At 46.9% G+C, this 15,483-nt stretch overlaps 1 protein-coding gene across 1 annotated transcript in view; it reads right to left on the bottom strand.

The window, feature by feature from the left end:
• The window catches only part of LOC133091320 (formin-2-like), a 345,797-nt gene that overhangs the window by 299,151 nt on the left and 31,163 nt on the right, over positions 1-15,483 (bottom strand). The window contains 1 exon segment of the mRNA XM_061190473.1: positions 12,068-12,234. Coding sequence (XP_061046456.1) covers positions 12,068-12,234 — 167 coding nt within the window.

Genomic DNA, 15,483 nt, shown 5'->3' with positions numbered 1-15,483 from the left:
CGTTAACTTAAAAAGTGTGACTGCCACAAATGAGGGGTCTTTTTAATATTATTTTTTAAGACATTTTAAAATTTATTTTTAAATTTATTAATTTTTCGGCTGCGTTACATCTTCATTGCTACGCACGGGCTTTCTCTAGTTGCAGTGAGCGGGAGCTACTCTTCGTTGCGGTACGTGGGCTTTTCATGGCCGTGGCTTCTCCTGTTGCAGAGCATGGGCTTCAGTAGTTGCAGCACGCAGGCCCTAGAGCACACAGCCTTCAGTAGTTGTGGCGCACGGTTCAGTAGTTATGGCTTGCAGGCTCTAGAGCATAGACGGCATATGGACTTAGTTGCTCTGTGGCATGTGGGATCTTCCCGGACCAGGGCTCAAACCTGTGTCCCCTGCATTGGTGGGCGATTCTTAACCACTGCGCCACCAGGGAAGTCCCACAAATGAGATTTTGAAAGTTGATTTTTCTGAACGTCAGTGACCTTCATGGCTGGGGATTATCCTGAAATCCATAAAAGTCCTGGCAGCATTTCCTATAAGCTCAGAACACTGTGGTGAGGTAATAATAACCATACCATCGCTACTTTTGCAACAATACTCTGGAATTGATCATAATGGGGGGAGGAGGTGGTAGGGGAATCAGCTCTTTTGCCTTCTAAAATAAAATACACAGAAAGCAGCACATGTTAGAAATTTACTAAACCACATACCAGGTCAAAAAAATAAAATAATCTCAAAATATACGTGCTTCAATTCATATGCATAAAAGCTTGGATACTGATTACTACATACAATCATAAAATGATGGAGTGCAGAGAAATAATTTTCAAACCATGTATTAAAATCCTTCTCCTTCACACTGAACCGTATGACTACAATCCTAGGGGTTGTAACCTGACCACAATACAATCAAGCCTGTGCTAAAGAAAGGTTACTAATACAACTATTTAAAAACCATGCAAGTGTACAGCCAGCAAAGAAAGAAACCAACTCGGAACTTCTCGACACAATCCACTTATATTATTTAGGAAATCATCTTTTTTTAACTAAAAATAAAATTGGATGAAAAAATGCCCCTTGAAGAAAACTAAGAATAGTAAGCAGATTTCTTCCTGTTTATATTTATTGACTATTCCCTTCAATAATTTTATCCTACAAGAATTATCCAGCCAAGAAAATTAAGTGTATTCCACGTGGTAGAGTCCCTGAGAGAAAAGAACAATGTTGGGTATAAACCAACCTCTAGCCCTTGGGTCCCTCTGTCTCAGGAATTCTGAGTAAAGCAGACATCCTTGCAGACAGCGGTACTCTCATTCATTCAGGACACATTATCTACAAAGTATGCTGGACACACACACAACAGAGTGAGTGAAAGTGACCATGAGAGGATTTCAGCCCGAAATGGAACTGGAGGAGGGGATGGAGACTCTGACGCACGCACCCCCAGGAAACAAACTGAGGAACCAAGAGACTGATTTCCCCTTAGTGCCTGGTTTACAGAAGACGGAAACCTGTCTCCTGACCAGTGAACACCTGCCAAGAGTCCCGCCCCATCTTCAAGCCAATGAACTCACTGCCTGAACTCCGGCTGGACACCCCATCTTTTCACTCCTTGCCCATAAATAGAGCTGCCCTGAACTCTCAACCGACTTCCTGAATTACAAGTCCTCTGCTATTTCCCCAATAAACTCAATTTCTGGTCATTTGAGCTTGCCTCAGCTTACCTCCTTTATTTAGGTTGACACTACAAGTAAGTAAGTGATGTGCCAATATTTGCATGTGACACTTTCCCAGTGAAGCATGTGGTCATTATGAAGTGGCCATGAACACACCACTAAGTGAGCATGATGGCCTCACCTTCACAAACTGGCAAGTGTCTGACCCACAGCTTTTCCTACTCTCTCCAGAAAGATGTGGGGATGGAGGGCTGTGGGAAGAAGGTGGGAATTACACCAGTAAAATCAAGAATAGCAAGTAGATTAAGAAAGAAGAATGACAATAAGCCTGGAAGCAGAGATCCAATAGAGAGTCGGTTCCCAAGCCAAGCAATTCCTGAGCAAATCCACACTCCATCCATCCTCCACCTGCTTTCCGTCCAAGTTCACATGATTATGAAATATAGGTAACTCCTGATCATTCAAAACAATCCACTTAATAGATCTTGCAGGTCTTTCCTTCCTCAGTCACCGTGGCTTTCCCTCCAGCCTTGTGAAATCAAAGCATATTTACTGAACAGCTCTGCTGACTTCTGTGATAGAAACTTGAAATAAAATAAAAATAGTAAATGCTAGTATTTACTGGGCACTTATTACATGCCAGGTGCTACGGTAAATGCTTTATCAGTTAATCTCATTTAATCTTCAAGATTGTCCCCAGAGGTAGGTACTATTATTATACACGAAAATTTTTAGCCTATGACCTTGGATACCTGTCCCAACCTCTTCAGTAAGTGGAGGAGATGGACCGGAATACACAGTCTGGGACTAGAGTCTGCTCTGACCACTCTGGGAACACCAGATCCCTGCATTCATTGTACATCTGTGTTTCTACAGTAAGCACGGGGATGCAGCACTGCACCATAACGAAGGCACCTCCATGGAAGTTTTAATGTGCATTGGGGCATGCAGAGTGTGTAGCCTATTATGACACAGGTAAGGTCCTTTGAGACAGAAAATGCAGACTTTGGTGGTGAAGGAAGGTGTCTGAGGAGTGACATCTGACTCTGAAGAGCATCCTCTGACACAGAGTGAACTGAACTAGGAAGTAACAGCTCAGGAGCAGAAACAGGAGCTCTCATCCAGCCCCACAGACAGTCGGGGAAACTGAGAAGCACTCGGGAGGTGAAGGACAGGGTTTGGAGAAACAGAAAGGGAGGTGGGTCATGAGCTGGAGAAGCAGGCAGGTCATGGAGGTCCAAGGAATCTGGGCTTCATTCTGACAGAAAAACCACTAAAAAGGCTTTACGTAGGAATATGATACGGTCAAATGTCATCACGTGGTTTCTCAACTGCTGGCATTGGTACTGGACACTCTCTGATGGGGGAGGGGTCCTGTAAAGTGCTGGGCAGCATCCCTGGCCTCCACCATTAGATGCCAGCTGCACCTCTTCCCCATTGTGGTGACCAAATATCCTCAGACATTGCCAATCCCACGCTGGAAGGACCGTGGCCCTGAACTGAGAACCACAGGCTGGAGCGAAGAGCCGGGACTGAAGACCCAAGACGGTAACTGACAAGGCGGATGAGAAAGCCAAGCAAGTGACAGCCGAGCTGAAAGGTGACTTTCCTGATTCCTCTCATACAACGTGGCTGCACAACCTAGGCCTCCAGAATCATCTAGAGAATGTTCCAGGCCCACCCTGTGCAAACTCCTCTCCACCTCTGAAGCCCCTTTCACCTGGCAGTGTCATCATCGACCCCCTCAGCGGGAACCCTGGCCTGCCTCCTTGGCCCCGCCCAACTCTCGAGGCCCCGCCTACCTCTTGATGCCCCGCCTTCATCCCACGGACCCACCTACCTCCCAAGGTCCCACCTTCCTCTCATGGCCCCGCCTTCCTCTCCCTGTCCCACAACCCCACACCTGATTCTCAGAACGTCCTCCACCATCCTGGGAGGCATCAAGTCTCAGCCAACACCTGAGGCCCTCAGGTCTAATCACTCCACAGACTGTACTTCGGAATCAGGAGACAAGCTCCGCCCCTCAGGTCTTAAAGGATATCCTCCAGCTAAGCCTCCCGTGAATCCATTCCCTCTAGTCTCTCTACACCTGTTCCTCACTGTCCGTAAGAGTTTTATCCCAATGTACCTCTCTCCACTGTATCTTGACTTACGAGGTTTATTCACTTACCTTTTTAGCACATAACTCATGGCCTATGCTAGTAACCCCAGTTCCTCTGTCCTCCAGAATTGTCACCACCATGTCCCAAGGAGTCGTGAATTCTAGATGTCCAAACGAAAATGACCATCTTGCCTGAAACCTGTTCTCACTTTCACATTCTCAGAATCACCCTCCACCCACAGGTCTGAATCAGAAACCAAGGAAAGCATTCAATCAAACGTCGAGTCCTGACAACGGTAAATCCTGAATATTCCCCACATCTGTCTCTTTCCTTCCCCACTGCCCTGTTTCAGTTTAGTCACTTTTACCCACCACCCAGACACAAATTTTAAATTTCTTCAATCCATTCTCCATTCTGCCACCAGAATAATTTTTCTTTTATAAATGCCAATCTGTTTATGGTTTAACTAAACAAAATTATTTAAAAACATCACCAGGATGACATAAATGTCCTTGTTTACACGTCTGGCCTCCTTTCTACCCATCAGTCTCCCAGTTTACAATCCAGAACCACCTGCACTCCATGGTCACTTGCATCTCCATGGCGAGCACACACACTCCTTTATAGCCGGTCCCCGCAGTCTACTCCTCGTGGACCCTCAGGTCCTTCCCCAAGTACTACCTCCCGAACTACAAGGGGACTCGGTCAACCCTCCTCGTTTGCTCCTCCTACTGTGCACGTCTCCACTGGGACCCCAAATACGATAACACTGCACACATCCAACACTCACTGTACACCTTATACTGTGCAAAAAGTTTTACTTGTGTTCATGCTTTCTTCTTACGCAGAAACGACTATATCACTCCTCATTTTACAGAAGTGACAAACTTTGAGAAATTAAGCCATTTACCTTAGTTTGCACAGTAAAGTGGAAAATCCAGGGCTCAAATCCAGGACAGTCTGACTAGAGCCCATTTCAACCACTAAACTCCAATAATTTGTTTTCACGTCTTATTTAAGTCGATGTAAGTCAGTTGACAATAGAGGTTTTCTTTTAATGTGTGTGTCCCTTGTAACTAGGGGTAGGTGGGGCAAGAGAAAGGGGAGGAGGTGAAAGAAAAGAAATGTAAATCATAACTGCATATCAAGACCCTGATCTAAATTAAAAGAGGATCTATGTATAAAATAAATAAGATACATGGATATAATGTACCACACAGGGAATATTGCCTATATTTTATAATAACTATAAATGGAATATAACCTTGAAAAATTGTGAATCACTATGTTGTTACACCTGAAATTTATATAATTCTGTACATCAACTATACCTCAATAAAAAAATAAATAAATAGGAAGAGGAAATCTGCAGTTATCGTAGATTATTCAGGGCTGCTATAACAAAATACCACACTTTGGGTGCCTTAGAACAACAGACCTTTCTTTTGCACAGTTCTGGAGACTAGAAGTCCAAGATCAAGGTGCCAGCATGTTCGGGCCATGGCATCTTCCTGCGTCACATCTGGTGCCTTCTCCCTGAGTCCTCACATGGTAGAAGGGGTGACGGGGTCTCTTTCATAAGATGCTAACCCATCATGGGGGCTCCACCTAATGACCTCAGCACCTCTCAAAGTCCCCACCTCCTAACACCATCACATTAAGGATCCCTGGATGTGAATCTGGGGCACACACACATTCAGACCACAGCAGTAGTCTTAAGGAGAACTGAAAGTGTCATAGCGGCCTCCCCAGCCCGAACCCCAAGCGTGATGGGCCCTTCCCTCCTCCTTCCCTGGCGCCGGCAGGGTGGTTGGTGCAGGGGCCACTCCACCGCACCTCTCCATGCTCGGGCAGGGCCTAGCCTATCAGCCTGGCCCCGTGCCTGCGCCCACCCACTGCACAAGCAGGCAGGAGGGAGTTCCGCTCCGGGGACAGCAGCTCCCGGGTCACCTCATCGGTCACGAACTGACCGGTGAAGCCAGTGGCGGGCTGAGACCCAGGTGCCAGCGCCTCAGACAGTGATCCCAGTAACGGGCGCCAACCCCCTCCACGTGGCCACTGCAGTCTCCCCGCTTGTGCGCCTAGTTCCACCAAGAGCTGGAGGACGACGTTGCTGGGACAGCCGGTACTTCTTCAGCCCCGGGCGCTGGCTGCCGTCGCACCTTCCTACTCCGGGTAACAGCGGCCCCGCTCAGCCATTGGCTGCCCCACAGTGGGCCCCTCCCCCTTCTGTATAAAAGGAGCCCCAATCGGACGGAGGGAAGATGGCTTTCTGAGGTGCTGATCTGCCAATTTCTCGTTGGGCTAGCTTTGAGATTAAAGTCATTATTCCTTGATCCAGCAACTCGTCTCCCGACTTATTGGTCTGTCTTTCATGGAGCAGAAGGAGCTTGGGATCGGTAGCAAATGAATGTCATTAAACAGTAAGAATGAAGTACAAACGCCAAGATACTGAGAGTAGAGACGAAAAAAGCAAAGAAAGTTACATGTGTCTTCTCCCAATAGGAAAGAAAAGAAAGGGAAGGAAAGAAAAGCAAAAGGAAAAGAACAAGAAAGAACAGAGAAGAAGAAAAAAGACAATAAAAAACTTTGTGGCACTGGATGGGGGCTCCCTGTATAAGAAAGGGATAAAACAAATGAAAACTAAACTAAATATGGGATACTTCTGAGCAAGTGACTGTTTACTGAAATAACAGAATCCGTTTGAACTTGACCCCAGGAACATCCTGGTTTGAGTGTCCTAGGTACTGTGATATTGGGATATTGAGAAGGAAATGAAATCAGAGCACAGAACTGCCTCTGCTGGGCAATATTTACAGTATGCATTATCTTCTTCAACTTTTAGAATAAACTTACAGATAAAACAGTAACCATAAAAATATGCCCTAAGGATGACAGTGCACCTGCTGGAAGCTGACACAGTCCCAGCGTGGACCAGCTGGAGGGGTCAGCAGAGGAGCTAACAACAGGCGGGGTGGCCGGAGACAGGACCTGGAGTTGGTGGAACGATGACACATCAGAAAGCTTACTGTTTCATGTTCAAAGCCGATGACCACAGGGAACTAGGACAGCAACGGGAACCACACCGGGAGGAATGGGGACACCCAGAAAGTGACAGTAATGTGGATAACTGCATCAGCAAGCCTAAAACACCAGAAATCAACACCAGCTAAACAAGGGCGGGGGCAGCACACGGGGAGGGACTGAAAGTGGGCAGCAGGCGAGGGGCAGGGCCGCTGCTGGTCTCCCAGCCCTGCTGCTCCCCTCACCAGGGGAAGGTGGTGCTTTAGACGTTTCTAAGTCCTTAAAATTAACAAAAAGAAAAAAGAAAAAAGAAAAAAAAAAACTGTGTGAGTAAAACCGAGAAAGCATTACAGCTTCAATCTACTCTTGTTACCCTGCTTATAATGGATTATGCAGTGATCATCTAGGTAATGGAACAGATATAAAACATGGCTTCTAAATGAACTTCAGAAAATAAAATCTTCCATTTTACTACTGACTTCTATGCTGACATTAGAGAGAAGCCTGCAGGGAAAATAAATATTTCAGCTAAAATAATTTTAAAAGCTGGGCTAAAAATTAAGTATAATTTTAATACCACATTTCAAATATAGCAACTTCTGAGAGTTAATACTGTATGTAATGTTTCAAAAGTAAAAATACAGCTTTATATACACACACGTTCTCTCAGAGCTAAAAGACGTATCATAGCTTTTACTGCTTCTCAGGAAAATATTCGTGTGGGTTTGACTAAACAGCATCTAAGTATTCTTCTTGTTCTGAAAAAAAAATGAATTGAAATACAAATGATCATTTCTATTTGTCACTGAAGTCTCTATTCTGGCTACTGATGACAGTGAGGAGAGTGCATTTCATTCGGTTTCTGGAAGTGGCTGCTCTTGGTGTTGATTTATGAAGTCTTTCAACAGGTTCAAGATCATGCTTCTCTTATTCCTTTCTGGCCTGGATTTTCACGTCTTCCTTCTCTGTAATTCTAGCCTCAAGAATATACTCCTCCAAACCTATGCCCATATACACACACCAAGGGGCTTCCACCCATGCGGAAAACATGGGGATTACTACATATTTACCAAAATCAGCAGATCTGCCAAACCCAAATCAGCCCATCCAAAAATATTCTACTAGAAAGATGCTTAAGATCTGTTTTAAAGGATTAGGTAGATAAAACAATATAATCCTGCCAAAACCCTTGGGCCACGTATACTTGCTTTATTTTTTGTCATGTAAAGAGATTATGTGATATCTGACATAGTTATGAAAGGAGAAATCCTAGAAGAGCTTGCTAATGGATAATCAACAATTATATAAGACAATTGTGGTTTGCTGAAAACAGCTGCTGATGAGTATGACCCAGAAAAAGGGTCTCAATTTGAATAAAGGCATTCTAAGGAGAAGGAGTCTTAAGGGACCATATCCTGAACATACTCTCGCAAAATGACCTCCGTCCACACCTAACGGGCAATGAGCCAGGGTCCATGGTGGGCAGCAGGCTGAGATGCCTTGTCCACAGGTAGCAGGGCAGTGGCCCAAAACTTCAAATACATGGTGTGTCACAATAGTGAATGCTTTGTTATTTCTAAGGATTTAGAAACCATGTTAAATATTTCAAGAGAGAGTTTCCCTCACACCTGACAAATGAGTGAAATAGGTTCCAAAAGAAGAAAGTCTTTCCTCAGACCACAAAGAACACAATCCACAACTCAGCAACACATGCTACCAAGCTGCAGGCAGGAGGATTATTCCTATATTTTCCCTTCCTATCTTCAGAATTGCTCTAGATTAGAATTTTATTTGAAATATAAAACACAAAGAAACAAAGCAAAAGGCAAAGGTGAGGATAATGGCAATGCTACTGGGCTATTAAAGGAGTTCAATCTTTCTTTCTGATTTGAGAAAATGTGGCTATGAAAAGGGCTGTCAGCCCTTTTGTGGCTGAAAAAAGGTTAAGTGTCACGGCCTTAATTAAGTCACAGACGTTCCACTCAGCAGAAAGCAAAACCTATTGTTCGTCAGGTGATATGCTAGGTTATTAGTTTTCTAAATAAACAGAATTTTATTCAAGAAAAGTACATAAGGCACACCGGTTCTGTCCTTACAATACTTTCCTCCTAAATCTGGCCTATCTTCTCGGCCTCGGTAAACAGCACAACCACCCACCAGCCACTTAAAACCAGCACCAAGAAGGTATCTTTGATTCCCTTTTCCATCGCCCCCTCGTCTAAGCCCCGGAGGTCCCATTAGCTCCACCGGCAGGGCAGGACCCCTCCCACGCCCACCGCCCCCTCTGTCTCCTCCACTGGCTCTTGCTAGGCTCCTGTGGCAGCCCCCCTGCTGTTCCAGCTCCTGCTTCAGCCCCTGGAACAGCACCCAAGGCCAGGGCCCATGAGCCACGCGCGGCACGGAACAAACACGCTCTTCCCCTGCACAAGACCCTCTAAAAGCTCCCACTTAAAAAAACGCATTATCCTTCCATGGCTTTCAAGACCCCGAACGTCCTGGCTCTGTAGTCCTTTCTGTCCTCACCTCCTGAAACAGCCGCTACACAGGACCTCAGGCCGTGTCTGCGCTCCCCCGGGGCACTTGCACTTGCCTCTGGGCTCCTGGGGGGACCTTCCCTCTGACCTCCCCTCAGGGCTCCTGACATTACATGCGGGGCTTCCTTCTACACTCTCTCCACCCCCCCCTTCACTGACCATATTCCACAGGTTCACTTCCTTCACGGCACTTATCAGAATCTGATGTAAGTCCATTACCTACACTACATGTTTGTGTTTTCTCTGTCTCACCCCACTGTGAAGAGGATGTAAATCAGGAGAAGAGAAATCTTAGTTCTCTTGCTCACTAATACGTCTCTGGAGCCTAGAACACTGCCTGGCATAAAGAATGCAGTCAGTAAACATTTGTGAATGAATGAACATTATCACTCAAAACTATTTGCCTTTCAGTATTCTTGAAGTTTTAACCAAGTTAAAATGTGAGAGAAAATGTGAAATTCTTTCACATTTTCTATAGCATCTCTAAAGCAAAATGTTAGGCCCTAAAAATGTATAAAATAACATGGAACTGAATCAAGAGGGTTGACTGAAGTAGGCCAATCCATAAACTGCATGAAAATGATCTCCAGATCAAACTCCGGTGCTCTAATTCTGTGTGGATGGAGATAAAGGGGAGTGCTCTCAGGAAAGGGAGCAAAATTAGGGGTGGGAAGAGGACCTGTCATGAGCTTATTCCTGTTGTGTCTCATAGGGCAACTGTACTCAAGAGAACTGTTGGTGAGAAATCCTCCTAGCAGCAACTTTCTGGAAACCAGCAGAGGCTAATTATCAGAAACTTCTCTCCCTACAGAAAGTGCATTCCTCCCCCTTCCCCCACTAATGTCTCAGTTTGCATAACTCCCTGTACTGTTAGCTCTTCTGAGCTTTGAAGAAAATCCTCAATTATGCATACAATAAATGCACATTTCTGCTGTTGAACTGCCATTTAAGTATCTGGAAGAATATTTCCTACTTGTTTTGTGTTAGGTTTGGCATGGAAGTAGAAAGGTAGCACAGAGCCAATGAATAAAGTGAGAAAATGCAACCACACAAATTTGCAAAAGAAATTCCCCACTCTGAGAGAATCATTTCATACCATATTAAGGGACTGCATTTATTTTGCTTTTCACTCTCTATGCCATAGCCGGCTGCCCCTGAAAATGACAAGGCTGGGAGGGGCTACTAGTCTCTCTAACACAAGAATGGAGGAAGTAGGAGGTAAGAAACAGCCAGTTCAGTAACTTTAAAAAAAAGGAGGAATAGGGTTATTCTATTCTTTTCAGTTTACTCCAATTCCACATTTATTGACTGATAAGACTTTATTTCTGAGCTTTAAGGGAAGAAAATGCAATCAACTTGGGAATAGTTTTAATCAAAAAGCAAGTGTTAGGCACAGCTAGTGTTTGCCTCTGTCTGTCCAATAATTATTCTAATTCCTAGTTGCAAACTGATGTATCTCCTAGAACACAGCTCAATAAAGCTCTTAGCTCACAACAGTCCCCAGGTTCTGTGTCTGTAAAAACACACCTTTCACAAAAGAAAAAGGAGGGAAAATTTAATTATCCAATTTTTCTCATAGAAGAAAAAGATCTACCGAGCAGTGGTTAGCTGCAATGTCATGAATGGATAGATGGACAGACAGACAGATAGACAGACAGACAGACAGACAGATAGACGATTGATAGATGGATGGATAGATAGATGATAGATAGATAGACAGACAGATAGATAGATAGATAGATCAGTTGATCTTAAGAAGGAAGCTTCACAAGTCACAGTACATCCCAGGGAATCTTCTTTCACATGAGAAGTATCAAGAAGATCTCACAATATTTTATGTGGTTTATTTTCCTAATACTGAAGGGAGACCACAGTTGTGATGGTTAAAGAACAGGAAGAAGAAAAACAGGCGCATATGGACGTTTTGTTATTTACTATCACTTCTTGATCTCAGCCAGGGCTCATTTCCATCATCTCCAAACCCCTCTCTCAGTCGCGCACACACAGAGGAGAAGGAGTGCAGTCAGAAGCAGGGCACAGATGTAACCAACCTACAAGGATGAGACCTTTACCCTGCCTCATACACTCCGAGCTCCACACGGGGAGCCAAGCAGACTCCAGTTTCCTCATGAAAAAGTCTGCTCATCACAACCCCCAGGGTCGCTCATGTACCACATACCTGAGAAAGATGAGCAATACTCTGGTTTAGAAGTGATAACCCAGCTGTGCTGTCATTTGTTATGAATTATCAAACAGCTTGGGAATGACTGTTCCGACGTATTAACCCTCTTGGTGAGTGGGAGCTGGGGAGGAAGCGTGTCAACAGTTAGTACCTGGATGAGCCATGAACGCACAGGAATAGTGCTCCAGGGCCCGCAGAAACCTGCTGCCTTCTGGGAACAAAGCTCCTGCCCTCAGAGCTGCTTCTGAAGGTATGTACATGAGCAGCTAAGTCAGAAATACCGACTCAGAGCCACTTAAAAACCATCACTGGTTAAAGCAGGCTAGAAAACTGCCAAGAGTGGCCATCTGTTAAGAAAAGGAGGTTTGGCAAGTATACTTAAGTATACCCTAGTCAGAAAGGAAAAGGATGTGCTAAGCTGTTGAGTGGCAGGGGCAGGAGGGCCTGCATCCCATGTGGGTCTTTAAATACAGGGCGATGGGTTGACACACATCAGAGCTGCTGTTTCCACTGCAATTTGCCTCACAGCCATTGAGTTCTGTGAATTCTCCTACTTACATCAAACGGAGCTGAGCTGGACTGGGCATTCTGACCACACGGCTCCCTGAAGCAGTCACTGAACGGAAGAAGGAGTCCCATGGCAATGATCCGCGAGCAGAACTTCTCTGCTTCTTCTGGAGGCCCGTTCTCCTGCTGGCTGAACAGCTTCTCCAGCAGAGTTCGCCCTGCAGGGGAGACACGGTCGTTAAGCGGGAGCACTGGCGGGTCCCTTGGCTCAGACTCCCGGAGGAGAGGCCGACAAACACAGCTGGGGTAGCACCGTTGCCAAGGCTTTGCCGTGCACAGGGAAGACTCTGCAGGTGGACCTGGGTACCACACGGGAAAGGGCAGCTCTGGGTCCCTCTCCCATCCCCCAGAATACCTCCCGCCTCCAAAGAGAATGGGACACGTGATCGGCCCTACATCCTCTTCCATCTGAAGAAGACCCAGCCTTTCAGGTTTCACTGGAAATCCTCCTTCCACTCCTTGCCAACCGGCCGGTGGCTCTCTGAGGAGGCAGCCAGTAGTCACCATGTGGGCTAAGAAATGTCAGTGGCTGCCTCACAGTCTGAGGGGTGGCTGTCGGGGGGCAGGAACGGGATGGGCAGGGAGGCAGGCACCAGCCACTGGAAGGGGACAGGACTGGCCCGCAGAAAATACCACCATGAAGAGGAGAGTGACAGAAACTCAACATCTTCTCATATGAGCCGCAGAAACATCACTCTAGGGTAGGTCTACACTTGAGGTTTCTATTACTTCCTGAAGAGAGACAAGAGAAGAGAGGCACATGGAGAGGAGAGCACTAGCTGCGGCCCGGGCCCACCTGGTCCCTTGGCTCTGCGTCCCGGCCGCGGGGAGAGCAGAGCAATGAAGGGGGAACATGGGCGTCTGCTCTCACTGGTCACCCAGAGCTGAGAGCCACAGGCCAGCCCCTCATCTGTCTGACTCTCAACTCCCTATCCTTCAGAGAGTGGTGTTGCTGGCTTCCGCACTAATCATCTACGGTGGAGGAAACAGGAGGTCTCCAGGGTCACTCAGTTCCCGCTGCTCCAGCCCTCCCTCTAGCAGGTTCAGTCTTCAAATTTAGATTAAAGTCTCTTATCCAGAAAAGCTCCCAGAGACCCCCTTCTGCACTCTTCCGGCTCCCTTCAGAGCTCCTCTGTGTCATTAATTACTTTAGTTAATTATTTGTTTAATGGTTACCCCCCTCACTATAACATAAACTCTCTGACAGCCAGCAGACATCCTGCAGACCTGGCCACTCACACAGAAGAAGAACCAATGAATACTTTCAGGATTTCTGAATGAATACAGTGCTATGATTCTGTGACAAAGACTCATTCACATCATGGTCAGAACTGGAAATGAAATATCGGTCTAGACCAGGGGTCAGCAAACTTTTGCTGCAAAGGACCAAATAGAAAATATTTTAGGTTTTAAGGGCCAACTAAGGTCTCTGCTACACATTCTTCCTTGGTTTGGCTTGGTTTGGCTTCATTTTGAACAACTTTAAAAATGTAAAAAGCATTCTCAGCTTGGGGCTGTGCAAGGCCAGGCCTCACTCTACACATCAGTCACATCTAAATTTCAAATGTATACATGTTCAGTTCTGCAGGATGGTTTCCCTGCAATTTTAATGCCTCTTCCTATGTTTGTTTGTAAAAGAAAACTAAATTCAAAATCTACTTCTCATACGTAGAATGACAAAGCAGGGCAAAAGAGGCTCTCTGTTTTCTCCGTTCCTGTGGGTCACTAGAGAGCATTTGCAGGTCTCCCAGGACACTTTCTGAGGGGAAACTGAACTCTTTTTCCCCTACATAACTTAAGTTTGCCTGCACCTAACTGGACCCACACACCTAGGAAACCACATCCCTCAGTTCTCAAGTGATTGTCATTACAGTAAACCCATCTTATGCAGACCATCTTACAGTAGCTCTGCAAATGGCCAGACAGCTAATTAGTTCTTTCCTACAACTCAATCTTGTATACGACATAAAACAAGGGTGACAGGATCTCGTGTGTGTGTGTCCCAGAGTGAATGAATGTGTATGTGTTCATCAAGCCAAAACCTTATGAGCAGTGGATGGGGAGCGGCGTGGAAGCACAGCCCCAGAGCTTCGTGCCCTGAGGGCAAACACCCTTCACCCCCAGCACCTCCCCCTGGGCAGCACTTCCAGCTCTAACAGCCCTGAGTGTCCCCCTGGTGGCAAACTTGCCCTGGGCTGGGAGCCCTGCCCTAACCTCCCTGCCTTCACAACAGCCCGGGTGCCCCAGGCCTTCCTCTCACAGGAATCTTGGATAGAGATGTCACGTCCAATCCCACACGCTTAGGGATGGGGAGTGGGGGTGACTTCTTGATCCCACAAGCACTCTCAAACGATGTGACTCCTCCAAACCCTCAGCGCCCTTGACATTCCCGCCTGTCCTCTTCCTATAGCGTCCACTCCTTCTGGCCCTTCTTTCTCTCACAAAGCCCTCCACCTCCTCACTCACCACCCTGGTCTCCACTCGACCCCATCATCATCGTCACCGACGCTCACAGAGGTAACTCACCCGTGACCTTGAGTCCTGCCTTCACCCCGCAGGACCCGACCCGTCCACCACCCGGCTGGGCCGCCTGTGCCAGGCAGGCGTCCAAGTTCACTCAGCCCTCAGGTCTCCCTGTCCCCCTCGGGCTGAGGCCGTGACACAAGACCCACCTCCTGCCGCCTCTTCCAGCTCCCTGGACATCACCCGGCGCTCCCGCACCACAGCACTCTGCCCTGGGCCTGCATGACCCAGCCTTTCTCACTCACCCACATCTCTGCTCAACTGCCACTTCCCCCACTCTCCCTAAAACAGCACCTACCACCCTTTCCCATTATTCCCTTCAGCCTCCAGAGCCGGGCCCTGAGCTCCTGCGAGCCCGTGGACCACTCCTCCTCATGCAGTGTCAGCTCCATTTCAGCAGATGCTGGTGTCTGTTCACCACTTTCACCCAGAACCTCAAGGAAGGCCTGGCCCAGAGCAGGTCACCAGTAAACCAGTGTATGGACATCTAATCCCCGATATGACTCTTTCGGCTCTGGCTCTAAAATCCCCGCTAAACCTCCAGCCTCCACATGGGCCTTGAATCAGTCACGGTTACATGGTTACTCCCACACTCGCTGGTCAATCACAGGCTCCAGCACCACACCACAACCAGGCCCCCATCCCCCTCTCCCTCTGTCACGTCAGCCTGGAAACCCACACACACTCCAGCCTGGCCCACCCTTCCCTCCGCCTGCACCTGAGCACCTCAACACCCCAGAAGAAAGACACACACGCTGCCTGTCCTCACTTTACTATCTTGACTATAAACGTCAATCAGGCCCAACCCTACTCTGCATTCTCAACTCAGCTTCCAGTCGCCCCCCTCATCCCACTCTTTCCAATGAGGAGATGATGACCCTCTC

This window comes from Eubalaena glacialis, chromosome 1 (assembly GCF_028564815.1).
Source record: "Eubalaena glacialis isolate mEubGla1 chromosome 1, mEubGla1.1.hap2.+ XY, whole genome shotgun sequence".
Lineage (NCBI taxonomy): Eukaryota > Metazoa > Chordata > Mammalia > Artiodactyla > Balaenidae > Eubalaena > Eubalaena glacialis.
The sequence above is the reverse complement of the archived record's forward strand: the minus strand, read 5'-3'. Positions and strand labels throughout refer to the sequence as shown.